At 33.1% G+C, this 15,316-nt stretch overlaps 2 protein-coding genes across 7 annotated transcripts in view; one reads left to right on the plus strand and one right to left on the minus strand.

Annotated features, from left to right (window-relative positions):
- Window positions 1–7,925, plus strand: part of LOC106473291 (zinc finger protein 431-like) — a 20,867-nt gene extending 12,942 nt beyond the window's left edge. For all 5 annotated transcript variants that reach the window (XM_022401748.1, XM_022401751.1, XM_022401752.1 and 2 more), the window contains one exon: window positions 6,588–7,925. In XM_022401748.1, the coding sequence (XP_022257456.1) occupies window positions 6,588–7,909 (1,322 nt within the window). In that variant the 3' untranslated portion in view covers window positions 7,910–7,925. The remainder of the gene's footprint in view (window positions 1–6,587) is intronic.
- A 2,370-nt stretch (window positions 7,926–10,295) lies between these two features.
- On the minus strand, window positions 10,296–14,249 carry LOC106473290 (U6 snRNA-associated Sm-like protein LSm7). Of its 2 annotated transcripts, none has more exons than XM_013933973.2 (4): window positions 14,134–14,249; window positions 13,132–13,243; window positions 11,301–11,372; window positions 10,296–10,603 (listed from the first exon to the last, which is right to left on the minus strand). In XM_013933973.2, exons 1-4 carry the CDS (start codon window positions 14,134–14,136, stop codon window positions 10,464–10,466), a joined length of 327 nt encoding a protein of 108 aa, XP_013789427.1. In that variant the 5' UTR covers window positions 14,137–14,249; the 3' UTR covers window positions 10,296–10,463. The 2 variants fall into 2 exon arrangements, with proteins under 2 accessions (XP_013789427.1, XP_022257462.1); XM_022401754.1 differs by having other exon boundaries at window positions 14,068–14,152.
- Window positions 14,250–15,316: the final 1,067 nt, after the last annotated feature.

Raw genomic sequence — 15,316 nt, forward strand, 5'->3', positions numbered from 1 at the left:
TTCTTTTAGAATTTAAATTTGTAGTTTTAAGCTCAATAATTTAGCATAATTTTATATTTAGTTCATAATAATAATAATATGATTCAGTATTTAGAATGAAAAACTTGTATGATTTGTATGTAATACTATTAGTACCACAAAAGAATTTTATATTTTTCCTTCTTACAATCTTTGCTTTGTAGCAAGACCCACACTTCTGTTGTTATTGCGTTAGAATTAAAACAGTCTAACTGATATATCTATATATAGTTTATTCTGATATTTTGCAAATGGTTCAAACTCAGTAGTGACAACAATAAAACCCATATGTTGGTTGTGAAACAGGCTAAATACATTCATCCCAATAATACAGGTAAGCTATGCCATTCTCACAGTTGGGGGTCTCAATACATTGAAGTTTCGCATTCCAACATAAATCTTGCCTGTAATGAGAGGAATGTGACTAGGACTAATCTTTTAAGTGCTGTAAAGTAATTTTCTATGTAATTTATGGTGTCTGTATCGTTTGGTAATCTCTTCTAACAGGATGTATCAAGTAACAAGGGATCAGGCTCAGGTGGTGTTTATTGATACCACTTGTACTATAAACTGTTACATACATTTGTTAATAGTGGCAATTAGTCTTGTCTCTATTCTGAAACAACATACACGGACATATGTTGAAATAAACTTGTTTGAAAGTTCAAAGAAATGATATTCAAGTACCGAAAAGCTTTCTTACTATCATATGTACAGTAACGTTCAAATGCGCATGCGCTCGGTTGAACGAGAGTGGCCACCAAAAAGGGTGAGATAGTTTACGAACAACGTACAAAGTTCACGCTGCTGACCCCACGGTTTATTGGCACAATAAACATAAAAGTATGACTGCAATGAAACATAAACATAAATATGAAATAAAAATATATTTATGAAACAAAATTAAAATGTTTTATGTACATATATAAACATGAAATCCTAGTTAAAAATAAAAATACTCATTTATTGTTTAGGTTTATTAACAAATATTATTTACGGGTCTGTATATTACTTGAAACCATAAGAAGTATACGTGATTATCAAAAAAATTAAAAATAGATAAAATTTGCATTTTATGGAGGATACATTTTTTTGGGGATTTCAAAATAATGTACTAAAACATTAAAAGTAAGTTCAAATCTGTAGCAAATATAAATATTGTAATCATTTCTAATGTAATTTTCCAAGATATTAAAGATCATAATGCAAAAAAACTAAACTTATTTAAAAAATGTAGGTAGTTTAAGAAACATAAAGCCTATTACCTCAAAGTACTTATGAACTTTCGAATATATTCGTCCACTAGTTTTATTGTTGGAATGAAATATAGCAAAACTTGCATTGCCTACTAAGAAAGTTAGTACCCAGTAGTCATCGGGTTAAGTGGCTTTTCCTAGTTGTTGACTTACGTCATCAACCAATGCAGAACTTAACCACCCCACATATTCCTGTAAAAATTGTGGGACATCTTATCGTGGAGGAGGGCTATATATCATGTCAAGGATGTAGTATTTTCACCCTAATATAAGCATGTTCCATGAACAGTCTGCAGGCACCTGTTCAGTTGCTCAAAATACAACCATCATGTATGACAAGTGTTCATCACAGTCGGTTCAGTTGGTATTAACTTGGCAAGTATCTACTTGTTGGTCTGTAGTGCTCATTCTGCTAAACCACCAGACTGTGGATGATAAGGTGAAATGCATGTTTTCACCACATCAAACTCTTTACACAATATTTGACTGCTAAAATTGGCTCCCTGATCTATATGGATTTCTTCCAGTGCTCCCAATTGTGCTATCAAGTCTTGGTCCACCTTGTGAGTTAGTTAATGATGATGAATATGTACCAGTAGCCTCTCTCAGTTTCTGGGAGTGAACCAGTAATATACAAGGTTCTACACTACAGAGGAAACCCATTAATTCTCTGTTGGAGTGTAATCTGTCTAGGCTGGTTGTTTCTCTGGGTAGCACACACCATACAGTATTTACATTGGCTCTGAACATCTCTATTTAAACGTGGTCAGAAGTACAGGTAATACCTTGATGCCCTCCAGTGTTTATGTAATCCAAAACTTGAAGAATATCTTGCCATAAAATTCTGGGGACAACAAGCTGTAGTACAATCTGAAAAGTGCAGTTTGGTGATTCATACCAATGGTATAGCACACCTTCCTGCACTCATAACTGACCTTAAAGGTGCCACAGATTATGTACATCCATGTTACATATTTCTATTTCTACCAGACAGAAGTAACCTTGCTACATGGCAAGGAGCTCCATGCTAAATCTGAGTCATTCAGTTGCTTTTCCTGGCACTCCCAAAATGTTAATTGTGGCATCCATCCACTAGTAGAATCTCCTACTGCATGGCTTGTTGTTGCTATGACAGAAATCATTTTGACTCCCACACAATGTCTATGATCAGGACATTTCATGAATGAACAACGTCTCACTGTGCAATGAGATAGTCCATCTGCATTTCCTTGTTACAGGCCTGTGTGATGCACTATGAAATGGTTATATTTTTGCAATGTTGTTATCCAGGGTCATATCACCCTCCTCTGGACTTTTAAAGTTCATCAACCATTTCAGCAAAGCATGGCCTACCTATATGGTTAACCTCCAACCATACAAGTTACAACCAAAAACGTCAGAGACGGTACCCAACTCATGAAACAATGAATTCTAATCTTTATAAGTTGAAACATATATGCAATTAGGTACACTGTTTACCAGTTTAATTTTTGTTATAAGTATATAGCATGCTCTGATTGGAAGTTAATATTAATTATTAACTCTTACCATACAAGTAGTAGAGACCGTGTTTCATAAAAACCAAATCAGTTCTTTTTCTTTTGTAGACAGTCACTGCATTTGGAAGCCATGAGTGTACGACTAGCATGCACGATAACATGTTCTACTCGGTCCTGCAACTGTGATAAAACCACCCCAAATCCATTGCTGCTAGTATTAGTGTCCAATCGGAGCTTGCTGTCTTGTCATGGATTGCCAGCACTGGAGCATCCACTAAAGCAAGCTTTAGGGATTTTAATGTTTGGTCACAATCCTTGTTCCATCTGTAGAACACCACTTGTGTATACGAAAGTACTGCTCTTTCCTATGTTATACACACACTTGTAGAGTCCATTATTTCAGTGATCAATTTGGCCAACATCAGATAACTCACGTGGAACAACTGTTTCACCCATTGCACAGGAAAAATTAATGGATGATTTCTGCTGTATGTCTGTCCCGAGGATGCCATTGCCAGATCTGAGGTCAGACAAAACTACCTTCATTCTGTGAGCAACATTTTATCGACACAGCCAGAGATTCACCTCTTCATTTATGTATGATATATTGCCAATTGCCAGAACAAAGTCATTATCGACTAGCCAGGATAGTAGTTTCACTTGAAGGGCATGATAAATTTGAAGGTCTAACTGTTCTAAGTGCTCCTGTATGGACCCGGAACCAAATCTCTTCTCCTTGCATTCTCACAGATATGTAGTAAGCTTCATCCAGTCCTGATAGAGCTGGGCTAAACTCTGGTTCAAATAGTCTGCTGTGCTCTTGTATGTTGATGGCCAGGCCCAATTTCAGTTCTGTTTGTTTTCTGGAGCATTTGCAGCAGTGTCTACTGCTTGTTGCTGGTTATCCTAGACCTGTTCAGCTGTTAATTGGCACCAATAGCTTTGCCTACTTTGCTGCTAAGTAAAGTATGGGCAATGTTGATTGGGTGGCCTCTGTTGAACTACCAGTCCTGTCACCTTTGCTTCTCAACAAAGTACAGGCAATTCATGCACCAGTATCTGTCCAGACCACAAGCAAAATATATGCTTTGCCTCCCCCCATTCTGGGTGACATCCAGCAGAGGCAATATCAGCATAGACTGTGGCATGTACCTCATGAACAGACCTGGGTTGCCCTGGCCATTCACTAGAAATCACTGTTTTTGCATTTGAGCACTGGGGTGTGTAGGTGGCTGGATAACCTTTGCAATGGCTCTAACTGGACATAGGAGAAGTTCCTGGGTATGTAATCAATATAGTGTTTGTACAGGAAAAGTTTGACACTTTCTTGCTTTTTCAAACATCTAGTCATGTTTCTAAATTTCTTGCTTACCTGAACTCCCAACACACTAATATTAAGTTCACACCAGATCTCAAAGAAAATGAACCTTTAAATTTCAGAATTCAGAATTACTAAAGAAGATAAACATTTTGCTACCTCTGTTTTCGTAAAAAGACTTTTACAGGCCGTTACACTAATTTTAACAGCACTGTCCCCAACCTTTTCAAATGCAATGTCATGTCACTTTTAAACCAAAATTTTAATGTCTGCTCTAATTACATTACTTTACACAGAGAAATTACTCTTCTACATAAACGACTGTTAAACAATTACAACCCAAATAATTTGCTAATAAACATTACTCACAACCTTCTAAACAACAAATGCAAAACATTTGCTACTTTGCACACTGTCTCCAAATTCCCCTCATTATCTGCCTTCCTTTTATGAGCTCACAAACCTTAAATAAATAAAAAAATATAATCCTTGATTAAAAACTTCTATCTTCAAATTCAATTCAGACTAATATATAAACCTAGTTTCCACATTAAACATTTCTTCAATTATAAGGATTGAATACCAACACTTTTATGTTCATGGTTCGTGCATGTGTATAGTGATTACATTGGCGAAACAAAGCACTACTTAAAAACTAGAGCCTTTAAACATTTAGGAGTATCCAATAGGACCAGTCATCCATTACCTAAACCAAGCTACTCAGCTTTTCATTCACATGTTGAAATCAGAGGTCACAATTTCATATAATTTCTCTATCATTACTCCAAACGCACATCTTGTGTGTTGCACGTTATTGTCGACGAAGACTTTCCCCCAATACCAGAGCTAATCAGGTTGGCTGGGAATGCATAAGGCGGTACATGCCATAAGAGAAACGACCAATATAAATAGCGTTTCGACGAAGGCTTCATACCAACTATTACAACTCACTACAACTGTCCTGGATACTAGGTTCACAAATCACCTGTTGTTGTGAAGATCAGGTATCAGTGAGATTGGTTGATATTGAGATACTATAATTTACATGTATACAAAATAGTGAATTTCCGTTATTCCGTCATCATAATATTATTAATATGATCAAATAGTAATAACAATGAGATATTTCCAGTTTTAATTACGACAATTAGAATGATTTTTTACTACTTATTTGCTTATTGTGATTTCGTTGCACTGTAATAGAACTAACTGTAGGTTTCGGAGCGAGTAAGGATTATGCTATAAGTTATTTCAAGACGAGAACGGGGAGACGTTAAAATAACCGAGAATGGAAAAAAATATCTTTACTTCTTGTATTAATAAACCAGGGTTATTGTGTTACTTGATCATTTTTCTGTGAATACTATATTCCGTAATCTAATGATATATAATATAAATATTCCTCACGTCAGTTTTTTGTATTACAATTGTATACATCGCACCCACATCTTCATTTTCTCTCTTATAACAATATATTGTTGCGTCAGCGAGTCACATCACTACTGTGACGCCACGTTTCTAGAACTATCCTGTACTTTGGCGAATGCTCTAGTATTTACTAGATATAGGGTAGTCGGGTATATATTCACTGTTTGGATTTGCTTTGTGTGTTTGTGTTTTCAGCAGGGATGCACGAGTAGTAAAATTTGGTCAAATAAGCTTCGAGTGTCAACCGAGACTGAGTTCTCTCTCCCCCTAAAAAAGCATACACAAAAATTAGAAACAAAAACAAAATAGACATTTATTACATATAACCGAATAATTACCAGCAGAAAATTCAAGTTTTACTTTCACCTTTCAATGCCTAGCCCCAACTTCTCAAATCCTAACCCCGATTGTTCTCAAAATTTCCACCTTCCCCAAAAATTCACTTCTCAAGCCATGCCTGTTATTAACCACTATTGTTCTCTGAATCACCAACTTTCAGCCAGTCTTTGTTGCTCAAAACACATTTTTTTTTTTAACTAAACCAATTATTGACTATAACTTTTAGTACTGGATTAGTTGCCACAAAGATTAAGGCTTAGATGCCTAACTTCAACACTCAGGTGGAGCCGAGTAGCCCAGTACCCAGCCAGAACTGATTATTTAGCCCGGGTACCCATGCATCCTTAGTTTTCAAGGTTTAGTATTAACATTTTTGTTGTCATTCACACAAGCATTTTATCAGTTGAATATATTATAACTTTTATTTATTTTCTTCACAATGTTTCACCAGGTTTACCTGGCAATATCAGGTGAGATACAAGAATGGATGCTAACAGAAATTAGTTTAAAAAAAAAATTCAAATTAATTTCTGTTAACCTTAATTCTTGTATCTCAAGAACAAACGAAAAAATGTACACAATTTTTTTTAATCAGTGTATTTAAGTTTTTTTTTAAAGTGTCATTATTCATTAGTCTATTACACATCAAGATGTATCCAGAACTACCAAAATGATGTAAGATATATTTTTCAGTTGTTATAACTGTTTGTTTCTATTCTTTGACTATAGATACCAAGACTTATGTAAACAACATTTGTGGAAAACACTGTTCTGATAATTTTACTTCAACACAAGAAGGTTCATCTGAAAGTACTAAACACATGGTAACCCAGCTTAATTCTTCAAAATATGAACATGTTGGTGTTTGTAGAAACTTTTACAGCTGTGACTTGTGTGGGAAAACATTTAAAAAGATGTTATATTTAAAACATCATCTTAGAAATCATCCTTCAGAAACGTTACTCAGTTGTCATGTGTGTGGACAAATTTGTAAAACAGAATATATTTTAAAACTACATATGATGATACACACGGGGGAAAAACCCTATGGTTGTGATGTTTGTTTCAAAAAATTTACTAGAGAATCTTATGTGAAAGTCCATAAGATGACCCATACTGGAGAAAAGCCGTACGCATGTGATGTATGTGGTCTAAAAACTGCAAGAAAAGATTCCTTAAAACTTCATAAAAAGATCCATAATGAAGACAAGTCACACACTTGTGGTGTATGTGGTAAAGGTTTTACATACAATTCAAAACTTATAATTCATCAGATGCTGCACAAAAAAAAGAAACCTTTTAATTGTGACGTTTGTGGCAGCACATTTGAAGTTAAAGTGCAGTTAAGACGCCATATTGTAATCCATACTGGTGAAAAGCTACACATTTGTGATGTATGTGGTAAAACATTTACTGGGAAAGATCACTTACAAGATCACACAATGGTACACACTGGAGAGAGGCCACACATGTGTGATGTATGTGGCAAAACATTTAGAAGAAAAAAATACTTACAAAACCATAAAATAATCCACACTGGAGAGAAACCACACATCTGTCAGGTATGTGGTAAAACATTTTCAAAGAAACATCGGTTAAATAAGCACGAGATGACCCACATTGGTAAGATCTACAGTTGTGATGTTTGTGACAAATCGTTTCAAAAAATTTCAACTCTAGAGAATCATCTAAATAATCACATAAAGAAAATATATGTTTGTAATGTGTGTGGTAAATCATTTGAAAAGTTTCTAGATTTAAGACAGCATGTTTTAATCCACACTGGAGGGAAACCTTACAGTTGTGATGTTTGTGGTAAGTCATTTAAAAGGAAGGATAAACTTGAAATCCATGAGAGGGTCCACACTGGAGAAAGGCCATTTGTTTGTGATGTGTGTCAAAAAGCTTGTATAACAATACATAGATTAAAAGAACATCTAAGGACTCATACTGGAGAGAAACCGTACAGCTGTAGAGTCTGTGGTAAAATGTTTGTTCATTCTTCATCTCGTAATAAGCACCAGCGTACCCACAGTAAAATAAAAGTGTAACTTATTTGGACAACCAGTTGAATGTAAAGTGAATTTATGACAATATTATAGAAACATATTTTATGAAAGTCATATAAATGTGAGTGGTAAAACATACAATTCATGATTCACATTGCAGCATGATCTTAAGTAACAACTATTAATAGTGAGAGAACATGCAATTATAATGGGTATAATAAGGCATTGAAACTAAATAGAACTGTAAACATTTGGTTACTCAAACTGAAGATAAAAAACAAGCATTGTTGTGTGTGAAATATAATTTAAAACAATTTCAAAAACATTAGACTATTCATATATGGGGGACAAAAATACGTAGATGAATCTCGTGTGAAAAATGAAGTCTGATAATGAATAGTAGAGCATGGAACCAATTGTAAACCTTTAATGAACGTTTCCAAATTACATATATTCCATCTTAAGGAAATCTGTGATAATAATAAATAGAACATACATATTATAATTACTAATGTAAAAATACAATGAATGGTATAAGGAAATTATACAACATTCAGTTTAAAAAAAGAGAGCTATTTGAATGAAGCAAGGGAGAAGAAATGGACTTTCTGGTAAGACTTGGATTTTTATTCATAACATGTAAACTTTCTTTTATCGACAGTTTATGATCATTACATCCATAGATTAGAATGGAAAAGTTTTCTAAGGAAACAGGATGTGATGACATTTCAATCTAACCTACCCAGGCCTGACATGGCCAGGTGGTTAGGACGTTCGACTCGCAATCTGAGGGCCTCTGGTTCGAATCTCCGTCACACCAAACATGCTCGCCCTTTCAGTTTATGATCATTACATCCATAGATTAGAATGTAAAAGTTTTCTAAGGAAACAGGATGTGATGACATTTCAATCTAACCTACCCAGGCCTGACATGGCCAGGTGGTTAGGGTGCTTGACTTGCAATCTGAGGGCCGCTGGTTCGAATCTCTGTCACACTAAACTTGCTCGCTCTTTCAGCTGTGGGGGCATTATAATGTGAAGGTCAATCCCACTATTCGTTGGTAAAAGAGTAGCCCAAGAGTTGGCAGTAGGTGGAGATTACTAGCTGCCTTCCCTCTAGTCTTACACTGCTAAATTCAGGACAGTCAGCACATATAGCCCTCGTGTAGCTTTGCACAAAAATTAAACAAACAAACTAACCTACCTATATATTCTCCAAAAGAAACACATTAAGTTAATTCTTTGTCTTTCCAAGGCATATAAATAATGGAATACCATTACATCTCAATACAAATTCCAACAGGCACCTAAAAATCGATAATTAGGCCTAAGGTTTAAATATGCTTCACACGCAATACACGAGTTTACCCACTATGTAACCTACAGCACTTAGCCTTAATAGTCACTGCCACAAATTCATTCATTTTTGATGGTCTATAGCTAAATGATTGTGCAAAAGATAATAATTACAGATTTCAGGTGACATGTGATTTAGACACATATACACACCTCAGAAATTTACAAAAAAGATGGCAGTTGAGTTTTACACTATTTACTACCATAGTTTTAAAAATTTACTATTATACAGGACCTAAAAATGTAGGCTTAATTTTTAAATATGCTTCTTACACGAAACATGAGTTTACCTGCTAGGGAAATAAAATATTACGCCATTTCCATTACTGATGGTGCACCTGATATTTTACAAATTCTTTTGTTCAATCACGTGAACTTTGGCTATCTGTTTTACTTTTGGTGTATGAGTGATGAGCTAGCAAACAAAATGGTCGCTAACAGTGAAGATTGCTTCAGGTAATATTCTTTTTTCATTTTTTAGTTTATTTGGAAAAAATGGAACTTTTGAAGTTGTTTTGAATTTAGGAAATATTTAATGAGTAAGATTGTTACAATTTTAACACCTTTATTTCTTCAATACATAGTTATTTCTCAATAAGTATGTGTCACCTGCTCACTTCATATTACTTTGTTTAGTAACTCTCTGAAAGCATTTTAAAATTCTCTTATCCAAATGTAGAATTCACAGTGTAGGAAAGTGTCAGGACATACCAAGCAAAGAGATGAATTTTAAAAAACCTGATGATTTAAGAAATTACTTACAAGAAAAGTGCCTTTAAAGATAAAGTTGTGCCATTTAGGAAAATGCAGTGAATACCATCCAGTGATCCAGCATGTTAATTCTTTTATCATCACGTAAACCATCCTGTAAGTGCATATTCTATTAAAAGTTCTTCTACCAAAATTGCTTCTCCCATCAAAGTAATCATCTTATTATAAGTTCATAACCCTACCAAAATTACTTCTAACATAAAGTAAACCATCCTGTAAGTGCATATTCTATTAAAAGTTCTTGTACCAAGTTCTTCAAATGACTTCTAACCCCAACAATTAAGCAACTAGTGTTCGTTTATTCATGATATAAACATCTTTATTGCAAGTTTTTTTAATTTCACATAAAAAATAAGAGTTCACTTGGTTTACTTATTAACCTTCTTACAAGCAAAGCATAACAATAAAAAATAAAGAAATAAACACAGTCTTGTGCTTGGGGACACTGGGAACAAAGCCTTTGGAAAATCTAGCCATCATGTTGAATGAAAGGATTTGGTATGGATTCCAAACCATCCATGGGACATACAACTACTACTGCTGTCCCTCTACAGACTACAAGTCCTAAGGTCCTAGTATCCTCAGTCAGTTTGAAGGGGTCATCTGGATCTATAAAGGAAAATATAAGAACATATAAGCATTTAATAACAAGAAAATGAAAAATGCAATATTAAAATGATTTTACAACAGTGTTGCATATAGTAATCATAATTCCTTTGTATGAAATTTTACACAAAACTTATAACAATGAAGGCTATAACCAACTTAACGTGACTTCTTCATTATAAAATTCAGAGGAACTTAGCAACAATAAGTTTCTGTAATTAGTTTAGCATAATCTGTTGTACACAAATATTTTATTTTTATATCTTTACTCCATGGCATCCTCCAGTAGGTCAGCAGTAAGTTCCTGGACTTACAATGCTAAAATCTGAGGTTCTATTCCCTGTGGTAGACAGAATGTGGACAGCTTATCATGTAGCTCTGTGTTGAAAAACCCAACAACACTAATATTTTTTATAGATATTGATGTCCATAAATAAAAATTAAACCCTGAAACTGAGGAATTTGTAACATATAAAAGATATTATCAAATGGATATTTAATATATAAAGTTTACTGTCAAATACATTGGTTATTATGCTGTGTAGGTTACAAGCTATAACTTCTTATCCATTCACAAGTTTAATATATACTATGCTTGCAGAATTAATCCTAATTCTAGTAAGCATTATCTTAAATAAGTATAAAGTATATAGGCAAAATGATTCTGAATAAACTGTAAATAGAAAGAAAACTAGCTCACCTCGTAAAAACTCTGTAGTGTTGTCAAGTACCAAGTTCAGGAGAGGATCATATCCTTTTAAGATGCCTGTAGCTAGGATAAGGACACAAAGAATTTAGCTAAATACAAATTTTTTAATAAAATGTTGTACTGGAAATGTAGATATTATAAGAGTTAGCTGCTATGCACACATTTCTAAGTAAATGAAAATGCTTACAAAATGTACATTATAAAATTCCTGAAATAAACAAAGCATATAACTTTTCAGATGTTATACATCTTGTTCACTACTACCCACATGGATGGTTGGGGTGGGCAGCTGGGTAATTTGTTCTGGTCCTGGGCATACAGGTGAACCCAGACAAAAGATTTCTGTGGGTGGCACTAATTATTAGATACCCAAACTTATTTTACATCACTGACACTACTTTAAAAAAATTTAATTCTGTTAATACTACTTTTGAAGAAAACAACATATTAATGTTATTATTAAATTATAATTAACAGAACTTTGTACTACTAGCAGAATATTACATACATTATAGATAAACACGAGTTAAAAACCCTTGAAACTTATGTTATTGACCTAAACATTGTAAGTAGAGAATAACTACATTTCTATTTAATACAATTATGTCAACACAGTTCAAGCTAAAAAATCTTATAATAAAAAATCAGAACACAAATGAAATGTCTTAATCAACATTTATGGAACTAAGACAAACTACTATTATGTAGTTTCTGTATATTTTGTACATTATATATATTTTATGTAGCAATTTAAAAATTCTGAATATTGTTTTCTTAATTGTCCAACAATGAGGAAATTTACCGCTTGTGGTCCCTTTTAGCTACGAGAGTTTTATAAAATATTTTAAGGTATACTGAAACATTTGAACAGATAAACTTTATTTCATTCAAAAGTTTCAGATGTTTACACGAGTAAGCATCTTACCCACATACAATACAAAATTACTATGAAATCTGTTTTAGTTGTTTGATCAGTCATAAAGCTATGCAGTGACATATAAATGTATTTATTTAGTTATTCATTAAAACCTGAACTTCAGTGAAGAAAAGGTGAGTTCTAATATTTTCTTTAATTTACTAGTTTTGCTGAAATCATTGCTGCTTGGAAGAGTGAAGCAAGTAAATAAAGTAGTGTTTGGATGTAAACAGTTTGTTTGGTTTGATGTCCTTTACTCAAACTACAAATACCTTAGGTGTTTGGATAATGAGACATACAATCACAATTAATTAACCATTATCATTCAGCAGACTAACTGGTTATTTAGTTTGTAATTGCTTTTCTTCACCAAAAAATGAACTTCAGTGAAGAAAAAATCATATAGAGGCCTAAGTTATTCTTTGATTCTGTTGCAGAAGCAGACTAACTTTGCTGAGTTCACAACTCATCAGTGCTTCAGAAGAGTGAAGTAAATAATTAAACTAGGATTCACATAGTGTGAATCAAAGATTAGACTAGGTCTCTACATCATCACTGAAATTCATGTTTTGAAGAAGAAAAGAAATTAATAACTACATAAATAACCAGTTAGTTTACTGAATGATAATGGATAATTAGTTGCAATGGTTTGTCATGTGTTATCCAAACATCTGAAGTATTTTAGGTTCTTTGTGGTGAGTAAAGAATTATACATTAAATCCAAACTAAAATAAATATTTATGATTATCTTTGTATAAAATGTTAGTTACAACTGTATTATTCAATATTTTTGTCTTTATTGAGATGTTACATTTTACTATATTCTTTCAAAGTAGTAAGTTACTCTACCACACCAAACAGGACTCGTAGGTTAATAAAATTAGGTCTTGGGTTGCACAATCTTACCTTCACGCCCACCTTGGAATTTAACTCTTATAGGTTTGTCCAAGTATTTTGATAAATCAACAATTCCTTCCTTCCTTCTCTTTTCTTTATCTGTTCCTGATTGTGATGTAATCTAAAACAGTGGGATTATCAGTTACTCATGGCACTTTTACAGAATTGAGGAAAACAAAGATAATTATATGTTTCAAAAATATTTCATTTATTATGACCATGGTTTCACCATTAAAGGCATCATCAACTCCAGGCTGAACTAAAACTAGCTATTAGGTTGTTACAGAATTGATGTAAAAAAATTTCTCATATAAAAGCTGTATTCATAGCATTATAAGTTTCTGAGGAGCTAGCTAAGGTAGCTCTATAAATTACTGCAAATGCTTATATGAAAACACAGAACTAAGAGTGCAATGTAAAGTTAAAACAAGTCTGGAAACTAAAGATTTAAATAAAAGTACGCTCAAACGATTACTAATTTGTGACTCTCTTTACTTCTCATATTTAGATACCCTATATTAAAATTTTGTAAAAAAAAAGTCCAGTTCTTTTCTTAGTTTTTTGTGAAAGTTGTGTCATTTTTACTTTACAAATTATTGTGAAATCATCATACAACAATAGCAAAACGAAACTAGATGAAATGTTAAATTAAAATATCATGGTCTATCTATACATAATATTAGTAGGTACCCAGATCTTATTTACAATGTCAAATCATATGGGGCAACTGAAGAAATCTACAATTTCCAAGTTTACTGTTTCGCAACTTCTACATTATAAGAAAAGTAAACTAATATGTCATTATGTGTATAAATATGTCTGCTGTCAAAAATATTAAACAAGGAGAAAAGGGTATCATGAACAACTTGATCGAGTAATACTGAGTAACCTTAAATATTTCTAGTCTAAACAAGACCAATGCCATTTCAAGTTTATAATACGTACAAAATCAAGATAAGGTCTATGTAAAAGCAATTCATTTAACAACGAATCTAAAGCACTAAATATTACCATTTTTTATTTGTTTTATGTTAGTCCTGCCGCTTTGCCTAGACGAAGACCAAATTTGCCCTCTTGTGATGCAATTATTATTATCCGAAATGAAATATATTACAGCTTTTTGTTTATAAAGAACGGCCCTTTGACTTTAAAAAAAAACTATGGATGTATATATATACATATATATATAATTTTATTACAATATAAGTTGCCTCTTGTGACGCAATTATTATCTGAAATGAAATATGTTACAGCTTTTTTGTTTATAAAGAACGGCCCTTTCCTTTAAAAAACTATGGATGTATATATGTTTTTGATTTTATTACAATATAATTTATTTGATAACTAAAAAGAATAATCAATTAAATATGGTTCTGATTGTATCAGACAGGTATTGTGGTAAAGAATGTACACATACAAGAGTTACCCAAATTTACAAATTCGTGCTCTTATATCTCAAGAAGATGCAAATATAGTTGTCCCACACTGAAATCGGGAGTTAGGTTCCTCGCTGTGAAAATAGTGCGAGAAGTCCACTGTGTAGCTTTGCGCTAAGAAAACAACGGCATATGAAGTTATAGTTGTTACATATTGTTACGTCTCCGTTTGTTAATTAACTTTCCGTAACTTCGTTCCGACGAAACTTTAGCGACACAAGTTCTTTACTTAATAAAACTGGTTTATTCTTTCCGAATACAACTTTACCTATACACTCAACTTCAACAATCGCGCTAAACAAACGCTATAACAACGAACGTGCTCAATAATACTTCTGACTGCAGATCAATTACTCACTGTCTACACACACATTACATTATCTTTTCGCGTCACGTTTTCCCCCTCTTATTTACAAAATAATTCCATGTTTATTCCTTCAATTTTGATATCTTACCAGTGACACTGTTTTGAATTTTCAGAAAAATATCAGTAACTTTCACAAAGCCTTAGATAAGAGACATTTTCTTTATTCACTTATTCTTCAGTGGTTGGGTTGCAGAAAATGGCTTTTCAAAACAGCAAAAATGAGTAATATCTTTAATATAATTTACACTTTGTACTGATCTACATTTGAAAATATAGGACAAAATGATTTCAGTAACTTTTATTAATTCAAAAAAACAATAAAAATAAAGTGCTGTTTCAGAACTAATATTAAGCTGTGTTTTGTTATAAAGCTTGAACTAAAATCTGCAGT

The sequence above is a fragment of the Limulus polyphemus genome, unplaced genomic scaffold (assembly GCF_000517525.1).
Source record: "Limulus polyphemus unplaced genomic scaffold, Limulus_polyphemus-2.1.2 Scaffold6046, whole genome shotgun sequence".
Classification (NCBI taxonomy): Eukaryota; Metazoa; Arthropoda; class Merostomata; order Xiphosura; family Limulidae; genus Limulus; species Limulus polyphemus.